We start from the raw sequence: 26257 nt of genomic DNA, 5'->3' as shown, positions 1-26257 counted from the left end.
GTTTTAACACAGAAGCCAATTCTACTCGATTAAAAGTTTCGTCGTGTCTGTTTCATTGTGTAGGTTTCTGCTACAGTAGAAGATAAAACTGTATTGGTTGTTAATGAATAAGTCCTTCCCAAGGCTGAATTTTCTTTGCCTGATCTTGAGTACTTTCCTCTGGCTTCGTGTACTGTGGTGGTAATGCTTGAGGCCCTCTTAGATAGAAATGCAAATGAGGGGGGCTGTTATTCACTTTAAGAAATAACAGTTAGTAAATCTAGTTGGAGTAACTAACCAGAAGCCTATATTGCAGCTTCTAGAAACTGTAATCCTGTGACCCAGTGTCTGTCATCGAACAAACCCTAGTCCAATGTCCTTTTGACATTGTGTTTTACTATATGCTGGCCCATCTAAAGGGAGTTCTCTAGCCTATTGTGTAGGTCTTCTGTGGAAGATTTCTAGGATGATATGGACAAGAATCTCAAGCATGAGGGATAGTAATAATACTACCATTTAACTAGTGAAATAAGACCTACAAAGCATTTTGTTTGTTTTGCTATTTGGTGAGGCAATTGGGGTTAAGTGACTTGCCCAGGGTCACACTGCTAGTAAGTGTCAAGTATCTGAGGCAGGATTTGAACTCAGGTTCTCATGCCTCCAAGGCCGGAATTCTATACACTGCGCCACCTAGCTGCCTCTACAAAGCATTTTGCATATATTATCTCATTTTATTCTCACAGCAACCCTACGAGATAGGATAATAACCCCATTATTATACTTGACAGATAAAAGAAGGTAAGGAGAGGGGTGAAGTGACTTACCAAGAGACATACAGCTTGAAAGTATGTGAAGCGAGATTTGGACTCAGGTTTTCCTCACTCCAAATCTAGCACTCTATGCACTGCACCACCTAGCTTTATTCTAACCCACAGTCCTAGAGGGAGTCCTTATACCAGTATTTTCATAGAGCCCTGGAAGCATGGACTTGTCCAGGCCTCGAGAAAAATGACCCTAGATTTTCACACTTAATGAGTGCCCCATCCTTAATAGCGAAGCCTTGGCTTAACCTCTCCAGATAATTCGAGCAACTGAGAATTCCTTCCCCAGGACACAGAACCCTCAAGCTAGACTGTCTGAGAACCTCACTCCAAATGCAGTCTCCCTCGGTTTCTGAAGCAGTCTGAGTCTGCTAACTGCTAACTAGGCTTGTTGGAGATCGGAGCTTCCTTGTAATGTGACTCTTCGTTGTCCGTTTCTCTCCTAGCTACTTCTGCTGATCGCTTTTATCGAATAGACAGAGCTCAGGTGAGTTCCCCTCAGTGTACAAATGACAAATTCCTTATCTGTAAATAACTTTTTGTTGTCTCTTCCTATCGACTGTTCTGAAAACCTGCAGAGCTTCTGGAATGACATACCAGTCAGGACCATGAACCACTAATTCCTTTGCAGACTAATCTTGTGGATTTGTTAAAAGTCATTAGGTTTATAGCCTTTATTGAATGTTTTCAGTAGCTCCATCCAACTTAATGCTTTCCCACCAACATCCACCTTTTCTTGAGGTTTTTTGTTGCCAAAGCAAGAGAATATCATCACCTATGACGAGATGCCCCCAGTTCATTGGTAATCATAGATTTTTAAGGAAACCTAGTGAAAATCCAATATTAAAAATAGTCGGAGCTTGATCACTATTAATGGAACTTTTAGCTCCTTGGCTTCTCTTGAATTAGCCTTTAAAGTTTAGCTCAGTGAGACAGGCATTCCTTTGCTATGGATTCTGTACCAGTTCTGTCCAGTGGTAATTAAGTCCAGGGAATGGTGATCCACACTGTCTTGGAGTAGTGCTAGCCTAATGATATTCCCTTTTTTTTTGATAGCATTTGTGGAAGATCAAGTTTCCAGAATAATTCTGTATTCTCCCAGTCCAGTACTACAGGATGAATTGAACTAATTAGGAGATATTTGGAGTAGATGATGCCTCTGGTGATTCCCTAAGAGATAGTGAAGGGGAAAAAAATCTTCACGATTTCTGGATCCCTTCATCTCTTTACCATGTACTCCTCTAGCAAGGAGTAGGCCAAAGCTTCAGGAGAGGTTCCAGTACAAACCTGTCACCGTTAGCCCCTTAGGCCCAGAGTGATCATGTCTAGACCACATCCCCAATGCCATTCCTGATGGGAAACACAAGCCTTAGTTCTAGAACCCTAGCCAAGGTCCTCCTCAACTCAGAGTTGAGATAGGCTATGACTTAAATGACTATTTGACATGCTACAAGTCTGCTACTCATATTTCTTAGTGGTTTCTCCCAGGTCCTTTGTTGCTTACCCATTTGGGGTTTTCTTGGCAAAGATACTGGAGTGGTTTTTCATTTCCTTCTCCAGCTCATTTTACAGATGAGGAACTAAGGTAAGCAGAGTTAAGTGACTTGCCCAGGGTCACACAGTGTCTTGAGGCCAGATTTGAAGTCAGGAAGTCTCATCTTCCTGACTTCAGGCCCAGCCCAGGACTCTATCTACTGTACCACCTATCTGCCCCTTCCAAGGTAGTTTTTTTTTATTTTTAAAAAAAAATTTTAATGTCCTAATCCACCTGGTAGCTCTGGAACACTGCATATCCATTCTGACAGACCAGATTTTCTTCCCTGCTAGACTTAAGAGTCAAGAAAACCTGCTATAGACACTTAATAACTGTGTGATTATGGGAGAGTCACTTAGTTTCTCAGCCTCACTTTCTTCAACTGGAAAATGAAAGCAGTATCTGTAGTACTTTCTACACAGGGTTGTTGTGAGGTTCAAATAAAATAATGTGTGAAAAGTACTTTCCAAACTTTAAGGCACTATATAAATATCCATTTTGTTGTTTTAACATCAACAACAGGAATAGTAACAATAATAATAATATTCCCTAGGAACATTTGCACTTTGTGATGGAAGTTTCACAAGATGAGATTTTTATTCTGGATCCAGATATGGTGGTATCACAGCAAGCAGGGACACCGCCAGGGATGCCTGATCTGGTGGTGGAACAAGCTTCTGGGTGAGTGAGCACTTCTTTACAGGTGAAGTCAGTGCGGAAAAACCCGCCGTGTTGGCTAGTGTCTGTGGCAGTTGTGGCTTGGAGTCTGACAACTTCAAAGACCAAAACAGACAGTGTAGTATGTACAGAGATAGCTTGTTCTGGCCAGGAAGCACATATTTCTTGGTAAAGCCTAGCTTCAGACACGGTACAAAAATGAAGAGAAAAGAGAATGAGGCAAAGATGATATCCCTTCTCAGAGATATAGAGAAGTAAGAGTCTCAGGTACTTATAAAGAAGAACAGGGTGAGAAATTTATTAAAGGAGCAGCTAGGACAGTGATAAGGATGAAAGGAAAAAAAGAAAGGAAGAAAAGAAGGAAGGAAGGAAGGAGAGAGGGAGGGAAAGAGGGAGAAATCTATTTTATTGGTTGCTTTTGATTTTAATACATTAGTTTCTAGCCTCAACTAAATTGCCTAGCTTTGGGGCTAGAGGGAGAACAGATTAAGTGCTGTAGACACTTTGAAACTAGCTTTGAAGAGGTAACTGGTGTCCTTTTCTCCCACAAGGATGTCAGATTGGTGGAACCCTGCTCTTCGAAAACGCATGCTGAGTGACAGTGGGCTGGGAAAAATATCACCACACTTTGAGGTCTCCGAGAAGAAAGACGTCAGCCACTCACATATGCTACCGTAAGGGTTTTCTGTATCTCGTCTGGAATGTGTCATGGCCATTGCTATGGCTTGGATTCATAGACATCAACCAGTAGGAAATGACTCTCCATTTATTCCCCCTTCTCAATTCCTTCTTACCCCTCTATCTATCTGTCTATCTATCTAGCCATTTATCTATCTCTGTGTATGTGTTTGTAACTGTAGGTGTCATTTTTAGCTTCTTTCTGTGTGATATAGTGGCAGTGTAGTATAATGGTTAGAGAATTGTACTCCTAGTCGGAAAGTCCTGGGTTCAAGTCCTATCTCTGATACATACTGGCTGGGATACCCAGGCAAGTCACTTAGTCTCTCAGTTCTCTAGGCAATTCTCTAAAACTATAAATTGCAGAGAAGGTGCTCCCTTATATGGGAGTTCCCTATGCCAAATGAAATTGCATGTCCAGTCCCTTTCCTTTGTGACATTGACCATCACTTTGTTCTCCTTACCTTCTTTTTCTCATTTTCAGGTAGCTTAAATGTGAGTTAAGCGTGACTTATTCCCTTTTGGATATGTACTTGAACTTCTCTTCCCTCTCTCCCTTGGCCATTTCATTCACTCCAATCTTTTCAGACACCACCTCATGCAGATAACTTCCAAATCTCTTTCTCCTGCCCTTCCTTCTTCTCAGCTCCAAACCCACATCTCTGCCTAAAAGTTTTACCAGTACATGAAAATCAGCATCTCCCAAGCCACACTTTTATCTTTCCTTCTGAAACTGCTCTTTGTATGTTAGGAGGGTTATTCATGCACCTTTTGCCAAGTATAGTACAGTGGAAAGACCTTGACTTCAATCATGGTACCGCACTTCCTACCTGTGTGACCTTGTCTCAAATCATTTGGGCCTCAGTTTCCTCATCTGTAAAATGAAAGAAAGTTGTAGAAGACATTGGAGGTACCTTCACCTTTAAATCTACAATCTTTGTCCAAATCATTTATGTTTGAATATCTACTGATATTCTGCTAAATGCCATGAGGAAGGGAGTTGGCTTAATTTGCAGCATGCAGGATGTAAGTGGGGCATAAAATACCTCAGCTTTGAGACAGCATAGCACATTACTAAAGGAACTTATCATTTACCCTTTGTTTCCCTCACATATGTAATCTAATTGGTTACCAACCTTTCACAATTCTCCCTGTCCATGCAGGGGTTCTTACCTGGGATCCATGAACTTGTGTTATTTTTACATTTTAATAACTTCATTTCAATGTAATTGGTTTCCTTTGTAATCCTATGCATTTTCTTTTATGCATTTAAGAACATTCTGAGAAGGGTTCATAGTTTTTCCAGACAGCCAAAGGGATCCATGACATAGAAAAATGGTTAAAAACCCCTGCAAAATGTCTTTCATGTGCACTGTTTTCTATATTCATCTGGCCATAGCCATTGGACGGCTACAGCCACAGCCATAGTACAGGCCCCCACTATTACCCACCTGAACTTTTGCAATAATAACATTCTTACAAATCTTCTATTTTCACTTCACTTTCACTTCCTCCAACTCCAAACCATCTTCCAAAACTGTTCAAAAATCTTCAATAGCATCCTGAATCAGTTTAGTCTCCTTTGACTAGAATTTAAGGCCCTTGAACCTGATGTCACCTTACCTTTCCAGATCTTTTTCGTATTACTCTGTTCCATTCAATGCTGAAGACAAAATGGATCATTCTCTACCATCATTTTTCTATTAGACTGAGAACATGTCCTTCACTGTCTTGTCTTTTTTCCTCTGCTCACACTGTCCCTATGTCTGGAAGATCTTCCTTCTCTCTATTTTTGCCAGTTAAGTATCTGTCTAACCCTTAAATCCCAACTTAAATGCCACCTCTTCAATGCCACCTTCCATGATCACTCCATTATTAATTAACTTCTCATGTCATAATAGAACTTGACTTGGCACCCTTTCATAGATTTACATAATATTCTGTATTAAAGAGTTGTGTTTGTGTTTTATCCTTGGACTAGACTATAAGCTCCATGTACTTACTAGGTCTATGACCTTGGTCAAACCACTTAACTTTTCTTAACTGTTACAATGGAAGTAATGGTACATGGAGACAATAAAGTTCTGAGTGTGATCAATTTATTAGCAAAGCTAGCAATTGCCAATAAATGGGGCCCAAGGCACCTCAGTAACCAAGAATGCCTCTGACAGTCAAATCAGCTCTTATATAGACATACAGAGGAACTCCAAAATAGACAGTGACATGAATCTGGCATAACAGAGGTATATCTCACTTCTGATTGGTCAGTGCCAAGGTCACTAACTGCAACTTACTTCAGTTTTTCATAAGGTGGACTAACATCCTTTTGAAAATCCAGTGGTTGGCAATTTCTGAGAGAGAACACGGAATTTGCAGTTTACATGTTATTGATTTCTGCTAGATAAGAATATAGATCAGAATTTTGTGGCAGGAAAGTCTTGAGGAGGGGAATTTAAGGGATGGAGGGTGGCTAAATAGGGAGCTAACAGCTATAAGCTTAAGGGACTCAGAGGCACATACCAAGGGAGAATAACTAATATATAATAAATTAGTTAAGCCATATTAAACAAAGTAGTATATCAAATTTTAATATAATACAACCTCAGTTTATTTATCTGTAAGATGGCTATAATAATAGCACCTAACCCCATAGTGTTATTGTGAGGATCAAATGAGATAAAATATGTAAATTCTTATAAACCATAAAGTGCTAGCTATTATGATGACTCTATTCTTGATGATGATGATGATGATGATGGTGATGATGATGATGGTGATGATTGTGATGATGATAATGGTGATGATGATGATGATGGTGATGATGCAGAGAAGGATTATGACTTAGTTTTATTTTGTATCTTTCCCAGTGTTGAGAATAATTCTCTGCACTTACTAACACATTAGTCACAACACATTTTTATCCAAGTGCAATGAAGGAAGGTTGAGGCCCAATAGGAACCATAAAAGGAACTGCTTTCCATCTGAACCTTCTTCAACCAAATTATCATTTTATGTATGATTGGGCTCAATTGTATTTTTCCTATGCTTATCAGTTGATGAGAAGGATGAATTTGCATGATTTAAAGGATGAAAAAGTATAGTCCTAGCATTTATCATTTTTATGACTGTTTTCATTTGACCCAGTAGTACTTTATTGCTTTCAAGTCCTCTTAAGCTTGTGGATCTGGGTCTTTATGTAATAGGGAAATTATCTTGGTTGATTAGAGAATGATATTAATGAAGACAAGTCCATTCCATTTATATTTGTTCATTCATGACATTCTCTTAAAGCAAGAGTAGAGTTAGGGTACATTTTGCAGTCAGGATCACTTACTATTGCATTCTAAGCAGATTGCTTCACCCCCATGGTTCCTTATAGACTCACCCTAATTTGTTACCTTTGGGTTGGTCTCTAGTTCTTCCTGGGTTACAGAAGGGTACACAAATAATACTTTGAAGCAACCAAAGATGTAGACACTGAGACTAAACACAAGGCCCAGGGTGCATCCCAGTGATGCTCAGAGGAGGACCATGCAACAATCTCAGTGAACTGCAGATCACTACTATATGTCATTATATGCTACTGGATGTCCTAGTATCAGCTGGTGAGACAAGATCATGCATTGTAAGTAAATGAAGACTCTAAATGATTCCATTGTACCAAAAGGGAGAGAGGGGGAAAAATGAGGAGGAAAATCTAAAACTAATTATTACATTGGCTCATATAGTACTCTCATACCCTTGAGGCAAAAAGAGATTTCATTTTAATTATTCCTCTACAAGGGGTCTTGGTAGGGGCAGTTAAAAATACTTTTTTTCAATATTAAGCTGAGCCAATGTATTAGTTTTCAGGCGGTATTTGATTACTTAAATTTCAGGGTAATTTTCTCCTTAGAGCCCTTTGCTATAGGATTGAAGTTGGTAATACAAGGAAAGTCAGGAAGAGGTTGATGACTTTAAAGATTTATCTCTTAACTCAGGTTCAGCATGAACTTTAATTCAAAATGGTTACAGAGCAGTCATAGCTACAGAAATTGAAGCCAAATAATAAAAATACTGCTTTGACTTAGTGGCATAGTCTTAGATTTGAAATAGAGACGTTCATGCCAGACCCACTTCTGACACTAGTTGGGTGACGGTAGGCAAGTCATTTAACCATCTCTGGGCCACAGTCTTTGCCTCGGTAAAACGTAGGAGTTGGGGGGGATGGCCTCTAACCTTTCTTCCACATTTGAAATTTTAGAATTCCATGAATTTTGTCTGGGGATGAGACAGGCAGGAGAAGTGGCCAGAGTACTGATATTGGACAGGTTCAAATGCCAACTTGGACACTTGTTAACTTTGTCAATATGAACATATCACTTAATCTCCCTGAGCCTCAGTTTCTTTATTGGTAAATCTATAATAATAATAACAATAATAAAACTTGCAGTACCTATTTCACAGGGCTGTTGTGATGTTCAAAGGATATCATTTATGTAAAGTGCTTTGTAGACCTTAAAGCACTATATAAATATCTGTTATCATATTAACCTTCTCCATGTTCAGGCCCCAGCCCGGAAATGGGACACTTCTTAATGCAATACTCCAGTTCCTGATTTTTCTATTGATAATAGTGGTGGCAGCTAACATTTAGATGTCACTTTGAGATATGTTAAGTGCTTTATACATATCATCTGCTTCGTCTGATATTGTAAAGCAGCTCTGTGAGGTTGGGCTATTATTTTTCCCATTTTTACAGATGAAGAAACTGAACCTGAGAAAGGTCAAATGATTTGCTGAGTGTCACAAGCCAGTAAATGCCTATAACAGAATTTGAAGTTCAATCTTCCTAACTTCAGATCCCATACTCTATCCACTGTGCTTCTTAATTGCCACACTAATCTAATCCTGATTGTTACACTTTCTCAGGAAGGGATTAATTCACTTATAGTCATTGCGCCTCCTATTCAAATCAAGGATTTGCTGTACACATAGCTGCGTTTCTGTATTTGCACACACTGTGTAAATAAAATCAACTCCCATATTCCCACTGGAATGCTCTTTTCTCTCAGAAAGACTGTATCCAGATTTCTGATTAATTTTCTGTTAGCTCCTGTGGCTTGAGCTTCCTTACTGGGTCCTTTCTCCTCATCATTCTCATCTTTCTTCTCATTCTCTTCATCAAAGAAGTCACTGTCTATAACGAAATACTTATGCATGTTAGAAAAGCTTAGTATTTCTAGAGAAATTCTTTAACAATTTCTCTAGGAAAGTAAGTTTCTTTAGTAAGTGTAAATAATTCCCACCTAGCCACTTCTCCATCTCAGTTGTTGAAGAAAAAAAATTATATAGTAGCCTCAAAGAAGACCTTATGATCATAGGTCTGGTTTGGAAGGGACTTGAGTCTGACCAATCCAACCTTCTCATTTTTCTGATGAGGAAACTGAGGCCTGAAGAAATTAAGTGATTTGTTTAGGGCCACACAGGTAATAAGTGTCAGACTTTGGATCTGAATCCCACTCCTCTTATTCCAAAGCCAGTACTCTTTCCTCTGAAGCATGGTGCCTCTATGGTCTAGGCATATCGAGTTAGAGACATGGAGAAACATAGAAGACAATATAACACTATTTTGATCATGGAAAGAGACACGTATTTATTAAAGGCCTGCTATATTTCAGACACTATACTAAGCACTTTATAAATGTCATCTCATTCATCAAGCATCATGACAACCCTGGGGGGTAGGTGTTATCGTTATCCCATTTTATAATTGAGAAAACTGAAACAAATAGAGGATAAGTGACTTATCCAGCATTACACAGCTAATAAATGTCTGAGGCCATATTTGTACTCAGGTCTTCCAGATTTTAGGCCTAGCACTCTATCCACTGTGCAACCTACTACTGGAATTTTGTCCAAAAGAAAGATTGCATTTTTTAAAAAGTGTTTAGCATGTGCTATAAACCATCGGCATTGTATAACAATAGATCACATTAAGCATCCTTGATATAATAGCATAAGTACTAGACTCAAGAATCAGCAATAGACTTGGGTTTGAAGCTTTCCTCTGGTATTTACTGGCTGTGTGACTAATTTTTCTGAGCCTCAATTTCCCCATATGTGAAACAGTAATATCAATATAGGAATAATAATACTTATCAAACCTACCTCAAAATATTGCTATGAGGCCCAAATCAGATACAATGTGTTAATTGCTTTACAGGCCTCAAAGTTTTATGTTTACATGTCAGCTAATATATGAAAAATCCAGATTTGTATAAAAGATAGATTAATATAAGGCTCATTCATTGTGTTAGGTGCTATCAATTGTACAAAAGGATGTAGTCCCAACCCTAGAGATGCTTTCAGTCTGATGGAGGGAGTAATACACAAATAGTAATAATGTAGGGCAGTGGGATAAGTACATAAGAAAAGAAACAAATAAGGTTCCTTTAGAGGCATGTTAGAGAAGGTTTAGAGAAGGGAGAACACATCAGTGATTTTGGAGAAGCAGGATTGGAGATGGCCACATGGATGATAGAGCATTGGGGTGGACTGTATAGGGAAAGACTGGAGTCGTTGTTCTTTATGTGACACTGAAGTCACAGTATGCAGATTATCAACAGACTCATGTCTGCAGAATAGCCAAGTATAGAATAGGCTTAAATTGTGGTAGGCAAGATTGAGATGATATGTGAAGTAGAACTTCTTAATGTGGAGACATGACAACTGGTTGGACTGTCTTCAAGACTAGAGAACAGATGGATATAGGTGGGATTAGGTGGTGGAAGAGCTACAGGACTAGGGGTCAAGAGACCTTGTTTCTATTTCTGGAGCTGCATGCTGTGTGACCCTAGAAAAGCTCCACAACTCTCTGGGTCTCAGTCTCCTCCTCTGTAAAATGAGCAGCTTGAAAAATGTGGGATAGTGCACACCTGTTGTCTCTAAACTGCTGGGGAGGCTGAGGCTAATTGATCGCTTGAGTTTAAGAGTATGGAGTTGTAGTAGGGTAAAACTTATCAGTTTCCATGCTAAGTCTGACACCTACATGATGAGCCCCCAGCATGGGCATTGGACTGTATAAGGAGGGACAAACCAGCCCAGGGCAGAAATAAAGCCGGTAAAGAGAAAGCTTCTGTGATGATCAACAGTGGTCTCAGGCCTATGGGTGCTCTCTGCATTTCCATCTTGAATGAGATAGAAACTTACTCTCAAAAAAAGTGACTTGAATTAGGTGATTTCTAAGGTCCCTTCCAACTCCTAAATTTGAGTCAGTATCTAAAATTCATGGATTATTGTGTAAGCAGATGAATGGTCTATATGACCTTGGGAAGGCCTGTATAATCTTTGAACCTGAGTAAATTTTTCAAGCTTTAAGATTCAGTGGTTTCATGAAGGGTTCTAAATTTTTTTTTTGCAAAGCATTTGGGGTTAAGTGACCTGCCCAGGGTCACACAGCTAGTAAGTGTCATGTGTCTGAGTCTGGATTTGAACTCAAGTCCTCCTGACTCTAGGGCCAGTGCTCTATCCATTGTGCCACCTAGTTGCTCCTAAAATTAAAAAAAAAACTCTAAAATGCCTTTGTGGCATTTAGTCATATGCATAGAAGTACAAAAGGAAGGCCAGGAACAATAATAATAGCTAACATTTATATAACCCTTTCTATGTGCCCAGAATTTGCTAAACCCTTTACAAATATTATCTCATTTGATCTTTAGAAGAACCCTGAGGTGGTGAGAGGTGGGTGCTATTATTATCTCCATTTTACCAATGAGGAAATGGAGTCAAAATTTAAATGACTTGCCTAGGGTCACACATAGTAAGTTTCTGAGGTCAGATTTGAATTCAAGCCTTTCTAACTCCAGTTCTGATACTCTATACACTGTACCACCAAACTGCCCCTGAGAAGGCAGAGCTGAATCGCTCTCCAGGCATTGAGCTACTGAGGAAGCAAGGCATTGGTTGATTAAGGTAGTCATTTGTCCAAAATCTTTAAGACCAAATGTATGAACTAACAGATGAGAAAATGTTGGCTTCCTGATCAGATTAAACATATCTAGGATTCTGATGGAAACTATTGTTGGTGCAAAGTTTTAACTTCAATGTAGCAAGAACTAATATAGTTCCCCAAATGGCAATATTCCATCTCCTATCTTGATACCTTTGCACAAACTGTTTATCATGCTTGTAATGCTCTCCCACCTCACCTCTGTCTCTGAAAATTGTTGGGATCCTTCAAGGCCAAGTTCAAGTGCCGTCTCCTATAAGAGGTTTATCCTGATCCCCCAAGTTATACCCTTTCCCCAAAATTATTTTGAATGTATCTATTTACTTGTCTATGCACATGTGTAGTTTATCCACATAGAATGTGGATGTCTTTGAGAAGAGGGACTGAGTCACTGTTGTCATAACATCCTAGTCTCTAAAACCATGTCTGGCACACAGAAAGGACATAACCAAAGCTTGTTGGATTGAATAATATTGATGCTACTCTTTTAAGGGACAGACTGAACTGAGTCCAAATTTCCACCCTTAAGATAGAGGTTATAGTTCCAGCAGTGAAGAAAGAATGCTTTGATTAGCAAATTAGTTAAATACAATATGGGTAATATATAGCGAGAATGCATATCATCATCTAGGTTATCTTTGGCTTATTCTCTGCCTAGCATGTAATAGGTGCTTCATATTTACTGATTGCTTGCTTGTTTTGGCTTTGATTGCTATCTCAAATACTTAAATTATCATTTTTGTGGACATGTGACTATTCAGGTGGGGGCTAGGAGTAGAAAATGAAAAAAGAGAAAATTTGGAAATTACCATTTGTAAAATTCTGCTTTTCTTAGAAAATACTGTCCCAATAACTTATCATAGAAGAAATTTTTCCATTCATCTTTCATCCATCTTGAACAGTTCAGAGAGAAGCGGCTGAATAGGCCATCATGATGTTCTACCTTCATCTTGAAGAATATACTTTCATGCTTTCATCCCATTGGGTGAACTGTCCAAAGTGCATTTTCTTGCATCTCTTCCTTCCTTGAGGAGTTCGGGAGTTATAGATACGCAATGGTATATAAATTGTAAAGCACAGTTCCTTTGTCAGATCCCACTCCGTATTTGTAAATAAGGATAAGCTTTTGAAGAACTCTTTAAAATAGCACCTAAAAGTAGAGGCTTGGGCCTTCCAATTTATCTTCCCTCATTTCACACTTAGGTTTCTTTCCTCATCAGCTTCCTTCCTTCCCCCCTTAAAAAAAATTCAGGCTTGGAACTGAAACCAAGTAATGTTTCTGCTTCTTGTACTCCGCCAGATTGTTTTTGGCAGATAGTAACACTTAAAACATATCCATAAATACCTTTAAGTTACAAATTGGCATTTATAGAGAAACTTTTTTGCAAACGACCAAACCATGTACCAAGAAGATGTCCTCTACCCTTTTTGTTCTCTTCCCCAAAGCTTCAAATTTATTCTTCTCTTTTTTCCTGATTCATCCTTGTCTATTTTCAGTCTATTTGATGAAGAATTGATCCTAATGGGAAAAAAATAATCATGTTCATTGCAAAGGTATCAGGTATCTTACCATGAACAGGGCCTATTTGGCTATAGTTTGGTTGTGAAATGCCCTTTGAACATGACAATCAGATAAGAGCTAGGAAGTTAATCTTCTTAGTGGAATGCAAGTTTTGCTGGAATGTGTCTCAAAGATGAAATCACTGCTGACAGGATAGAGATAACTCTGTGCATCTGTTTCTCTGAGATACTTGTCCCTCCAGCCACAAATCTTCTTGGCTAATCACTCACACTGGCAAAATGCAGCTGAGCTGACTTCAATCTTCTTTTTCTCCTTTTCTTCCTGCCTCCTCCCAGCTGTTGTTACCATCTTTGTTTAGCCAAGCATGTAATAACAATTTAGCCTGTTTATATTTGCAAATTCCTTTAAGAATATTCTTATTCTGACTTCCTCCCAATCCTTCCCAACTCAATTAAATGGATCAGTACTATAGTCCTAACTGGGAGATAGAGGCATAGAACACTTGCACAACTGAGTCAAAGTCCCATAGTAAATTAGTGGCAGAGCCAGAATTGGTCCTCCTTTATATGCCAAGCCATACTATGAATGTCAGTGAATTTCATAGTGTTAGTCATCTAGTTAAAAAATAACCTAAGACCAAATGACCTACAGGTACCTTCTTTTTCTATCCTTGGCCCAGCCCATCTGCTTTTCCAAACATCCTTGCTTCCTTCACTGTCATTTCTACTTTTTCTATAACCATAATGAGCACTCTGGTTTTTGTATCCAAATGCTAGGAGTTCCTTATCCTTGATACTGAAAAGAATGTTATAAAAATCCTTGCAGATTTTCCGTGTTTGATGTTTTCCATGTTTGATGTTTATTGTCATCTTTCCAGTTTCATCCCTAAAGACTTTTATGGTAAATATGCTTAATTAGGGGGTCTTACTAAGCCTTCTTTAACCTGTTTTCCCCCCTTCACAATTTCATACTGTTTTATAAAGCAATGCTACTCATAATCTTCCAATATCCTCTATAAGATTTACAAATTAGTTTATATTCTAAACTGTCATTGTTTTTGGCCACCGTAAGTGTGGGTCGAAAATAAGTCAAGTATTTGTCGACTAAAATATGTTTTGGTTCTTCATAGAAGCAGTTGATTTATGTAAGTTAAATTTCTAAATGAAAGTGTTTAACTCATTGTTGATATACTTTCCTCCATCCATTTCCCATTTTTGGCAACAATAACTTGTTTAGTTAGGTCAGTTTGCAGTTGGTTTAATTGCATACCATGTCTCTTCCTCATTTGTATTATTTTAACTTTCTACTGATTTTGATATTACCTTCAACAAGTTAGTAGTATGGCTATATGCAAGCTGCAAATTCAGGACTAATTCCTATGTAAAAAGTAAATAACTGTGTTAATATCACAGTTCTGTGAAATTATTCAATGCTCAGAGAGGCAGTATGGCATAATACATAGAGAGATGGTCTCTTAGACCTACTAGGTCTAACTCTTGCCCCTAACCCATACAGGTTGTATGACCCTGGGCAAGTCATTTAACTTCTCAGTGTCCTAGGCAACTCTCTAAGACTGTGAATTGTAGAGAAGATGCCTACTTGATTGGTAGAGGTAATTTCTTTACATGAGAGTTCCCCATATCTATGAAATCACAGGCATGGTGTTCACCATGTACAGTGCTTTTTGATTACTTGCTCAAAGGAAGTTATTCACAATGAGGAAGCATGAGGCTTCTCTGTAGTCTTTGCCTTCTGTCTTTTCTTACTACTATAACATGTTTTCATCATTTTTTTTTTGCCATATTCACCTATGCCCATCTTTTCACTGAAGTCACTGACCATCAAATAATATGTTGATTTAACTTGGAGGGTCTTACAAGTTCTTTGTAAACTTTTTCTATGTATTCATCCTCGGCAATAGAGGGTACAGAAACTGCATTTTTGGGGGAGCAAATACTTATTTCAAGTACTGCAGTGGTGATCAAATGTCCTACAAATTTAAGATGATCAAATGTCCCTTAAATGTTATTTCTTATTGCTTTTGCATGAGTAATTCAATCAAATCTATCAATTCCTTTTTTTGCCTCTACAAGAAGAAGCTCTGAGCTATCCTTCAATTTCACTGCAACTTCTTTCTGTCTTCTGGTTTTATTTAAAATATAGTTAAAATGTCCACATTGATAAGATTCAATTCCCTCAGTAATACATCCATTCCTTAGTTGTTGGATAACAGCTTCACAAGTGGAGGGCCAGTGCTTAAGTTGACATTTATACATGTCCTAAAAATAGTGTGATTCCTAATACCCTTTGCCACCTTTTCCAGCATTCTGCAATTCAGTGCAAAAGTGGAAGGGGGGCCACATGAGACTCAGTATCATTTTGAATTATTGTTTTGTAGGTTGCAGTGGCCAAGAAATTCATCTTTAATGGGGCAATCTATTTATGTTGAGTCTTTCTGTAGTTGGCTAGGCTGGTCCTTGAAAAACAGATGTTGTCTATTGCTAGAACCACACTCAAAGCCTTTTTAGCATTGTAGAACCATCAGAGCTTGTGCTCTGTTGGCATAAAACTTGAAAACCCCAGGGTCACTTTCACACCATAATGAGGCATGAGATTAGGGATTTATGGAGAACAACTACTCAGCCTTCATTTGAAATAAAATCTCTTCAAAATATAAAAAAGTGTTATGGTATAACCTAAAAAATAATATTGATACCTGCACTCATATTTTACACAAGCCAGACTTAGTGGTAGTGGGGTACTGGGGAGGGGAGGTAGAAAGACAATTGTATCATTATGGCAGCTTAGGAATAAAGGTCACATACAAAAGTATTATTATAATTGCTCTTTTTATATGGTCAGCATCCATGCTAATGAACATATATGTGGATAATCTAAAGATCATTCATATTCAGTTTTGGAATTCACTTTCATATATCCATTTGCTTATGTCTTTGCCTGATTTAGAAATTCCCTAAACATCAAACTAAGTAACAAAGACATAATTCTGGTGGAAAATTGAAATTAACTCCCTTAATGGCACCGAAATTATGTAAGCATTACTGAAGCAGGGTTGGATGGTATGGGATCACCTAAGGAAAAAGCAAAAGTTCTTTTTTTTTCCATTTTAGATAAATGAATCAATTTCTTTTTATTTCATTAAAAAAAATTTGTGCTTTGAGAAGGGTCAATCCTTCTTTCCCCTAAGAACCTACAATGTGTTTTGATGTTCTTTGAGTGTGAGTGAAAGGAAGAATGCAATCTAAGCACATGGGAAGTGGGAAAAAGCCAAAGGAAGAATAAAGAAAAAAAAGCCAAATAAAGAATAAAGAATAGCATCCTTGGTCTTCCTTGGCCACTCTGGTCCACTAGGTCAAGGCACAGGCTGAGCATTGTGAATTATCTGGAAAATCCACGCAGAAAGGCTGTCTTTGCCTGAATTACCTAATAATTGGCCCTAACTCCCTGCTTTACTAGCCAGCAGAGCAATAGAGAAATCTTTTAAGAGATTTACTGGAGTTCCTGTAAATGATCAAGCAAGAGGAGACTGGTCGTCCCTTCCTAACACATTCTGTCACCTGCCTGAGAGCTTTAAGAGAAGCTAAAAAGGAAGGTCATAGAGTCTCATGTGACAAGATCACTTACATATCATCCTATAGGAAATGGAAAAATGATATATGCATGTCCCTAGGTAGTTAGAAATCAGAATGAGTTATGTGAAATGTTGGAGGTGAGGGGAATGCTAGAATTCAATCTTGTTTTCATGTGGCTCATCAAAAGTCAAGATTGCCTGTGTCTAAGCCTTGTAAACCCAGCCCTTAGAGAACCACCACATGTTGGCATCAAAGGAGCCAGTACAATCTATTCACATGTAGCAAGCAAGCTATTTCTTCCTTGAACCAAACAAACAAGGGGCCTTCCTCTGGAGGCATTATAATCCCATCAGTTAGGTAAACATAGGAGGAGGTTGGAGTGTGATGAAATAAAACAGCCTAAACAGGTAGTACTACCAGAAGTAGAGGACTGTGGCTTCTGGGAAAGCAAGTACATTTCTCTCTTTGAGGCTTTAGTCTCCTGACTATCTGGGCTTGAAATACAGGGGGGGACAGATAGACATCATACTAAATTCGTAAGGGCTCTGAACCTGATGAGAGTCAGGATATGGAGTATGGACTTGGAGTCAGGAACCTCTGGGTTTCAACCCTGCCTCAGATGCTTATTGGCTATGGGACACTGAGCAAGTGACTTAAATTAACCTCTTAGGGCCTGTTTTCTTATCTCTAAAATATGGGAATTGTACTCAGTGAACTCTAATGTCTTTTCCAATTCTAAATCTTTCATTCTAAGACCCTTTTTAAAAAATCTGGAAAGTCAGCAGAGTGGGCAATGCTCATGGGACCCACTAAATTGCACACATCAATATCCATTCACACACACCTCTTTAGGGCGATCCAGCTTATCCTGATTTCATCTCTTAGGAGACTCTCCAGGCTCCCATGTTCTTTTCTTCTGCCAGGTTATGTTCATAGGCCAGAAGGCTAGTGTTTGTGGAGTTTGGACAATGACTATTGGAAAGAAGAAGAAGAAGGAAAACCTATGGCATTGAACTCCAAAAAAACCAAAACCCAAAACAAAAAAAACAAAACTCTTGGTCCTAGGGGCTGCCATTGAAGAATTATGTGAACCTCACCACTCACTGCTACTTTTCTAACACAGACACACAACACACTAGATCATTGTAGCAGTGTTTACTTTTTAAACCAAAGAAATCTTTAATTGGTTGAACAAGTAGTGGAGTTTTGTTTTATTTTATTATTATTATTATTTGTGGCAAGGGGGTCGGGGGAATGGGCAAGGAGGGGAGACAGGAGAACAGAACAGGAGGCATACTTAACGTTCATACTTCTTAGCCAGCTGTGTGGCTAGATACTTGTATGGCTAGCCATAGAGAGGGAACAGATGGAAAAGAATAGAACATATATAGGGGGAAGAGAATAAAATGTATGGTCTTAACTCCATCTCAGCAGCTGCTGGTGGGTGGTTGGGGCTGTAAGGGAGGTGGTAGGAGCACTGAGGTAAGAAGGAAGCTGTTCTGTGGTTCCATCTGAACATCTCCTGGATACCTATTCCAGGGGCACTCAGGCTTTTGGGACTCCTTTTCTATTAGATGTTCTGGGAGCAGAGAGTCACAAATCCTTTTTTGGGCACCCTAATCCCAGAGTCACACCTCCCCAGTCCTCTTTCTTCTAGGAGGTGTATGTTAGAAGTCAGCTTCTGTTCCAGTCCTCCCTCCCTGGCTAGCTGTTACTAGCTTCCTGAATCCTTGGACACATGTGTGCCCTGAGAGAGAAGCAGGAAACCCCATTCACCTGTATCTTCCTGGATTTCAGAGTCAGGAATTTTTGGTCAATTTCCTGCCATACCCAGTTGTACCCTTCCTTCTCTCCAGCCAGTCCAAGGAATGTTTGATTTGGCTGTGTAAAATGACAGCTGTGTTTAATTACCATAAAGCAAAATAACGATTCTGCATAACATCATATATGTCACGGTGATTTTATTCTAAGTTTTATTTGATTACAACGCTAAACTGTTCATGTATGCTTCTTAAGCTGTTGCATGGGCATTCACTCACATTTTTTTTTTTTAAATCAGAGAAAACATTGGCAGTAATCCTAATGGGCTCTGATGAGTCACGCTGAGGACACTTGGCTAGGGTTCCAGTAATTCAATAGAGATCAAGCCAGTGGCCCAGCTTAATTATAAAGGGGGTATACTCATTGATTTTCCTGCAGGTGATAGCTGTCAGCTAAAATGTAAAATAACCCAATCTGCCTTTTCTTTCTTCTTGCCCCTTTTAAAAACAGGTCAGCTATGCATCCTCCAATGAACAGGCACTTCCTCTGTGTGTGACTTTATTTCTATATTTCCAGTGTGATGTTTTTTCTCCTTATTTCCCCCTCTGAAATGCTTTACTCTTCTTAAATATCTGGTGTTTCTATTGTCGTAGGTGAACAAAATAAGTCAGATACATTTGGCTTTTGTCAAGTGTACAATCAACCCAACTTCTCCTTATTTTTTTCTATCCTTTTCTCTCTGCCTCTTTTTGTCCTTTCCTGGCCCCTACACCTACTCAATTCCGATTTGCCACTTAGTATTTCCATTGTCATTTGGGGAAAGTCCTCTAGGTGGCAGTAAAATTCCAAATTCAGATTGCTTTGTCTCATTTCAGCATTGTAATTAAAGGGGGTGGGAGGGAAGTGGACAAGAGAAATAAAATTTTTAAAGCTAAGTGATGAGAAAGTGTTATTTTAAGAAATCAAATACGTTGAAAAATCATAGTATTTTGTTGTTATGCAAAACTGAGGCAGACAATATTGGTTGTCTTATTTCTTGTGTTCCTTCTATGTCTTTGTATGTTTTGCTGGGAGGAGGCTCAGTATTTGGGCATCTAGAGAGCAGAAAATAATGAGAAATAAGGGAATCACCAAATATTTACATACTAGTAAAAATTATAAAGCAGAGTCAAAATTATTTACATAAAAGAAAGAATGGCTTGGAATCTGATGTGTCCTTCTTTCTGCACAAAAAATGCTAATACCCCTCTGTCTCTCCTGTCTCGTAAGGAGTTTTTTCTCTTTTTTCTTTCTCCTTTTCCTCCTTCTTGCTGATATTGAATGTTACCTTTGAGCCTATTTGGCAATCCCTGAATGGTTTCAGACCTTTGAATGGAGATGTGGTCTGTCTTTCTTTTATTTGAATGGGACTTTGTGTGGTTGCTGTAACTTTTATCTTTTTTTCTTTAACTGTACTATTTTGTTCATTGTCTTAAGGGAAAAAGATTCATAGATTATTTGTAATTAGGAAAGAAACAAACCGACAAAGAAAAGATTGTGTGGTTGATGAGAATTCTCAGCACTAGGGGATCTTTCACTGGGCCTCTCCCAACTAGACCAACCAGAGAGAATGGAGGTATCTTTGAAGATACCACATGGCCCCTTGATTCCTGCTGGTGTTTCACTCTCAGAAATCTCAAAATGGTGTCACAGATTTTGTTTCATTATTACTCTAGGGCCTGCTATGTCAAGTAACTATAGGGACAGAGCACTTGCTCTGAGGGAATCTTGTAGCTATCCCACATGAATGAAATAAGCCATAGTTACGTTTTTAAATCGCTCAAAATTATTTAAACCTCTATCTTATTCGGTTGGATAAAAATTCTTCACACGTCACTAGTTTGTGAAAACCAATTGATTTAGTTTAGTATTGCAATTTTAAAGTAAAATGGAATTGAAATAAATACTGAGTCTTTGACATGTAGGGAATGTGAAGCATGTAGGGAGAAAATTGACAGAAAGGAAAACAAGCTGAAGTGATTCTGTTCCTTCATGGAAAAACTGAAGGTGTCTTAGTAGGCTGTACATGAAGGGCTCCAAACTTCAGAAAGTCCAATGCTGTTTACAGAGTCAAGGAGGGAAATTTGGGAACTTCCTGGTTATTATGGGTTTAAGAAAGGATGGGAAGCTTAGGAATGTGGGTTGTGTGAGAAAGGAGATAGTCATGGTCAGAAAGAAGAGGAAATCTTCCCTTAAACCTCCCCACCTCACAAACCCTGTGAAAAACAGCCAGAAATATCAGGACTATGGTTTGGCAAGTAAATATGAGTTTCATTGAGCAATGAAGGTGATTAGTCAATCAATAAACATTTACTAAATGCCTACTTTATACAGATACACAAAAAAGAAGCAAAAGATATTCCCTGCCCTCAAGGAGCTAACAGTCTAATGGGGGAGACATGAAGCAAACAAATACATGCAAAGAAGTTATATGTAGAATAAATAGGAAGTAAATAAGAGAAGAAAGGCATTAAAATTAAGAGGGATTGGAAAAGACTTCCTGTAGAAGGTGGGATTTTATTGGGGGGGAGGGATGAGATGGGGAGAAAATTTGGAACTCAAAATCTTTTGGAAGTGAATGTTGAAAACTAAAAGTAAATTAATTAATTAAAAATTTTTTTAAAAAGAAGAAAAAAAACAAAAAAATAAATTTTAAAAAAAGATGGGATTTTAGTTGGGACTTAAAGGAAACCAGGGAAGTCAGTAGGTAAAGATGAGCAGGGAGAACATTGTAGACATGGGAGATAGCCAGAAAAAATCCTGGAGCTAAGAAATGGGATGTCTTGTTTTTGGGAGAGTAAGAAAGCAAGTGTCACTGGATTAAAGAGTACATGTTGGGGAGTAAGATTATGAAGGGTTTTGAACAACAAACAGTGGATTTCATATTTCTTTCTGAAGGCAATAGGGAGCCACTGGAGCTTATTGAGTATATGGTCAGACTTTGTCTTTAGGAAAATCACTTTGGTGGCAGAATGGAGGATGGATTGAAGTGAGGAAAGACTTGAGACAAGCAGTAACAGTGTTAGAAGAGATAAGGGAGCAAATTCGAGAGCTATTGTGAATGTGAAATTGAGAGGCCTTTGCAACAGATTGGATATGGTGGGTGAGAAATAATAAATTCAGGATAACACCAACATTGTGAGCCTGAGGGCTTGGAATGATGGTGTTGCCCTCTACAGTAAGAGGGAAGTTCTGCTGGAAGTGCAGAGAGTTTAAAGGGAAAGATAATAAATTCTGTGTTAGACATGTTGAGTTTTAGAATATCTACTGGACATCCAGTTTGAGATTTCTGAAAAGAAATTGGAGATGCAGCATTGTAGGTCAGCAGAGAGGTTAGGGCAGGACAAGTAGATTTGAGAATCATCAGCATAGATGTGGTAATTAAATCCATGGGAGCTGTGTAGAAAGGAATACTAAACAAACAGAAACCAGTTGGGAGGATTTTTGGAGAACGTAGAATCATAGATTTGGAGCTAGAAGGGACCTTAAAGGCCAATTAATTCAACCCCCCAAATTTTAGAAATGAGGAAATTAAGATTCAGGGAGCTTAATTGATTTATCCAGCATCACAGGTAGTAAGTGTCAGAAGGAGGATTTGACTCCAGAGTTAGAAAAGCATTATAGTATAGATACTACAGTACTTTAAGGAATTGCAACTCACAATTTCCTTGGTACTCACATATCAATAAGCTACAGAATGAAAGATCCCAAATACATTTTGTGGGGGTGAATAAAAAGGAGACATCTCACATTAGAAAGGCATTGAGATCTGCATTGTAGAGGTATCCGCATTGCTTAAATCTCAGATCCAGTAGAGGATACATGATACTGAAGTACAGAACTGTTCTGCCTAATGAAGGATGGTTGATCACCTTAGGTATACAAGGAGACTTATGGTTGCATATTTTATCCCAGACCTTTTGGGAGTAAAGGGGGAAAAAACAAGAAGAGTTTGTTTCAGTTGTAACAGATACATTAGGGAGTTCCTTCACTATTGCCAAAGAAAAACTTATTATGTACCAGAGGAACTGTTGGTAGATTAATCTCTCCTTTGATTTTTAGAATTTCCATTTTGGTGTGTAATTGGGGATTTTTAATTTGTTCTTTTTCTAGTTTTTTTTAATTGTATGCCCAATCCATGATCTGCTTTTTCTTTCTTTTATTGATATGTATGTTTAGATATACAAATTTTCCTTTAAGTAATTCCTTGGCTGCATCCCACAAATTTTTGAATATTGTCTCATTGTTGTCATTATCTTTAAGGAAATTTTTTATTGTTTCTATTATTTTTTATTTGACCCATTCATTCTTTAGGATTATATTATTTAGTTTACAATTAATTTTAATCTATGCTTCCACAGCCTTTTATTGAAAGTAATTTTTATTGCATTATGGTCTGAAAAGGGTGCATTTAATATTTTTTTATGAATCTCGTTGTAATGTTTTTATGCCTTAATACATGGTCAGTTTTTGTGAAGGTACCATATACAGCTGAGAAAAAGGTATATTCCTATCTGTTCCCATTCAGTTTCCTCCAGAGGTCCATCATATCTAACTTTTCTCAGATTCTATTCATCTGCTTAACTTCTTTTTTATTTGTTTTATGGTTAGATTTATCTAACTCCAAAATGGGAAAGTTAAGGTCCCCCCACTAGTATAGTTTTACTGTCTATTTCTTCCTGTAATTCATTTAACTTTTCCTGTAAACATTTGGATTCTATGCCATTTGTTGCATACATATTTAGTATTGATATTACTTCATTGTCTGTTTGGCAAGATGTAGTTTACCTGCGTATCCCTTTTAATTAGGCCTATTTTTGCTTTTGCTTTGTCTGAGATCATGATTGCTATCCCTGTCTTTTTTTTTTTAACCTCAGCTGATGTATAATAGATTCTACTCTAGCCCATTATTTTAACTATGTCTGTCCCTCTGTTTCAAGTATATTTCTTGTACCAACCCATAGTAGATATGGGAACAGGAACAACAGTGTTGATGACAGCATTTGCCCATGAGGAGAGACACCAGCTCATCCCAGGGCTGCAGGATGCACAACCAATTCCCAGCTTTGCAGCTTCTTAGGGAGAATTTCAGGTAGGAAGGTTTAGAGGACCCACATTACCAGCATCAGGAATAACAGAAATAGGATGGGTTCTCCTACATTCACCAACAAGGGCCAACCTGTCAGGGAAAGACCAAACATCTCCAATGGGCCCAGGACAAAGCAAAAGATCTAGGAGAAGATGGCTAACCAACAGTAAGTGGCTAAGGTTTCTCCTAGGCTGTTAATGAGATAGATCAGCAGACACACACATGAGACTGGGTGCCACAGAAGGACCTCAGAGATGCTGAAAAAGAAATGGTACAAGGCAATCTAGAGTGGATTTTGTAAAGTATTTCCAGGGCTAGCTAATGCAGCCAGGATGGTAATGGTTGTGGTGCCAATATTGGAGTCAAAGGTTAAAGGATAAGCTCTCTCAAAGCAGTTCACACAAATGCCAATCAGAGAAGTGATTGCAGAAGTGAACACAAAGTTCACAATGAATGTCGTCCCATCTCCAGCAAGAAGGGTGAGATAGCCTGCCATCCAGGTAAAAGGAAAGGAGAAATCTGTATTTATGATCCTCTTAATCACTGGAGCAACTTGTCCCTTGAGCACAGAGTTCAGTGGTTGTGGTGCCAATGTTGGAGTCAAAGGTTAAAGGATAAGCTCTCTTAAGGCAACTTGTCCCTTGAGCACAGAGTTCAGGACCTTGAAAAAAAAAAGTGCACAGGACCAACAAGGAGGTTAGAAGAATGAGTCCAATACCCACATCTGAGAAGCTGATGTCTACAAAGATGTGTTTGCACTTTGTAATGTTCCCTTCATATGTGATATTCAAGAGAGTCCAGGTTGTGTTCTCTTTGGTCCAGCAGAGACTGAGAGACACAATTTTCTGGTGATGGAAGGGTAACATTGTTTAAAGTCCCATTTAAAAAAAAATTTATACCAAGTCTTTATCAGTCTCCTGTTTTTTGCTGCCTCATTTCCTGTAGCAATTTCATTTATAACTTTTTTTTTAATCCAGCTGCATGATGAGTTTTGTGAAGGAATCTGTGATGAGTTTCAGGGGTTTGGAGGCTTCATTTCCATTCTTGATATCAAAGGATTTCACTATGGTACTGGAGAGGTAGAAGAGGTATCCTGTGATCACCTCCAAATGTAGCAGTACCAGCATTGACAACCAGTTTTAAAAAAAATCATGGACAGTAGCTTCTGCAAAAGCCCTTCTAAATTCATCTCTATCTCCAGCTTGCATGAGGACCACCATTGTATTGGTGACTAAAGTCCCAATATTGGCTGGCACGATAGTGGGAATTATTGCCTCTGCTGTCAAGAGTGAAGAGGACACTAGGCTGGTGATGATGGATGTGGGTGTGTTGAAACTGTGCACCGTAACAGTCATCATCGTGCCAATTACCAAGCCAGCCATGGGGTTGTTCAACACTGAACCATCTCACAAAATCTCCTTAGCCATTTTTCTACCAGTCAGCTGGAAAGCACTGCTAAGAATGCCCAAGGAACAGACAAAAAATTAAAGAAGACCCAGGAGGAGAATTATTTTCAGGAAACCTTTGAAGAGAGCAATAATTTTCCTTATGATATCTCTGACTACTTGGTCCCTGAGTCCTTAAAGTTAGGGATGTCCTATTGGTCTTGATGTACCACTGGCTCTTCAATCAGTGATAGAGTAGAGTAAAATGGCAGAATTTCTGTCTTGCTTACAGAGGCAAAAGCATTATTGCTGTGGGGTTCCTTTACTTTTCCCAGGCATAGTAGATTTTGGGTGTTGGCCTCTTTGATGAACTTATTAGGATCAGAGTAGGAATTTCTCAATTCAGGCCAAGGTGCCATGGTCCTCCATCTTCATAGTGATTCCCAGTCACACGTCCCAGCAAAACAGAGCAGAGCAGGGCAGGGTAGAGAAGAGCAGTCCAGCAGTCAGGTGAAAACTTCCCACTGGCTCTCACACTCTCAGTTTTGATAGCAGGAGCCCTTCTCATTCCATTTATAAGCTTGCCCAGAGGAGTTTTAAATACAAGTCTAATGTCACTGACAATTCTTCAGGCTCTGGGTACTTTGTGGCCACCTTTAGTCTCTTCCCAGGCCCCAGAGAGTTCCTTCTAAAGAAGGAATGGGGAATACATTGTGACTACCAGCTTCTTTTCCTGTACCTTTTTTCCATTTGGCAAATTCTGTTTTTTAAGGAATTATTTTCTTCAGTATTTTTTGTGCCTCTTTTCCCCAAACTGTTAATTATCTTTTCATAATTTTCTCTCTTTACTTAATCTTTCCTCTATCACTCTTATTTGACTTTGAAAATAATTTTTTAGCTCTTCCAGGAATTCTTGTTGGGCTTGAATGCAATTCACTTTTTTTCTTTGAGGTTTTGCTTACAGTTGTTTTGACTTCACTGTCTTCTTCTGAGTTTGTGTCTTGATCTTCCCTACCACCATAGTAGCATTTTATGGTTAAGTTCTTTTTTGTTGTTTGATCATTTTTCTGTCCTATTTCTTGATTTGGAACTTTATGTTAATGGTAGGCTCTGTTCGTGGCATCATGGATGAAGGGGCACAGTATCAAACTTGAGGCTTTTTCACACTACTGCTTTCAGAACTAGTTC

The 26257-nt window shown here is 38.6% G+C and overlaps 1 protein-coding gene and 1 pseudogene across 1 annotated transcript in view; one reads left to right on the top strand and one right to left on the bottom strand.

Moving 5' to 3' along the window:
• The window catches only part of DGKI (diacylglycerol kinase iota), a 543147-nt gene that overhangs the window by 444441 nt on the left and 72449 nt on the right, over window positions 1-26257 (top strand). The window contains exons 26-28 of the mRNA XM_027842255.1: window positions 1247-1287; window positions 2888-3015; window positions 3564-3686. Coding sequence (XP_027698056.1) covers window positions 1247-1287; window positions 2888-3015; window positions 3564-3686 — 292 coding nt within the window. The remainder of the gene's footprint in view (window positions 1-1246; window positions 1288-2887; window positions 3016-3563; window positions 3687-26257) is intronic.
• On the bottom strand, window positions 18223-25488 carry LOC114028072 (annotated as a pseudogene).

Source organism: Vombatus ursinus, unplaced genomic scaffold (genome assembly GCF_900497805.2).
Source record: "Vombatus ursinus unplaced genomic scaffold, bare-nosed wombat genome assembly UNPS02014870.1, whole genome shotgun sequence".
Lineage (NCBI taxonomy): Eukaryota > Metazoa > Chordata > Mammalia > Diprotodontia > Vombatidae > Vombatus > Vombatus ursinus.
The sequence above is the reverse complement of the archived record's forward strand: the minus strand, read 5'-3'. Positions and strand labels throughout refer to the sequence as shown.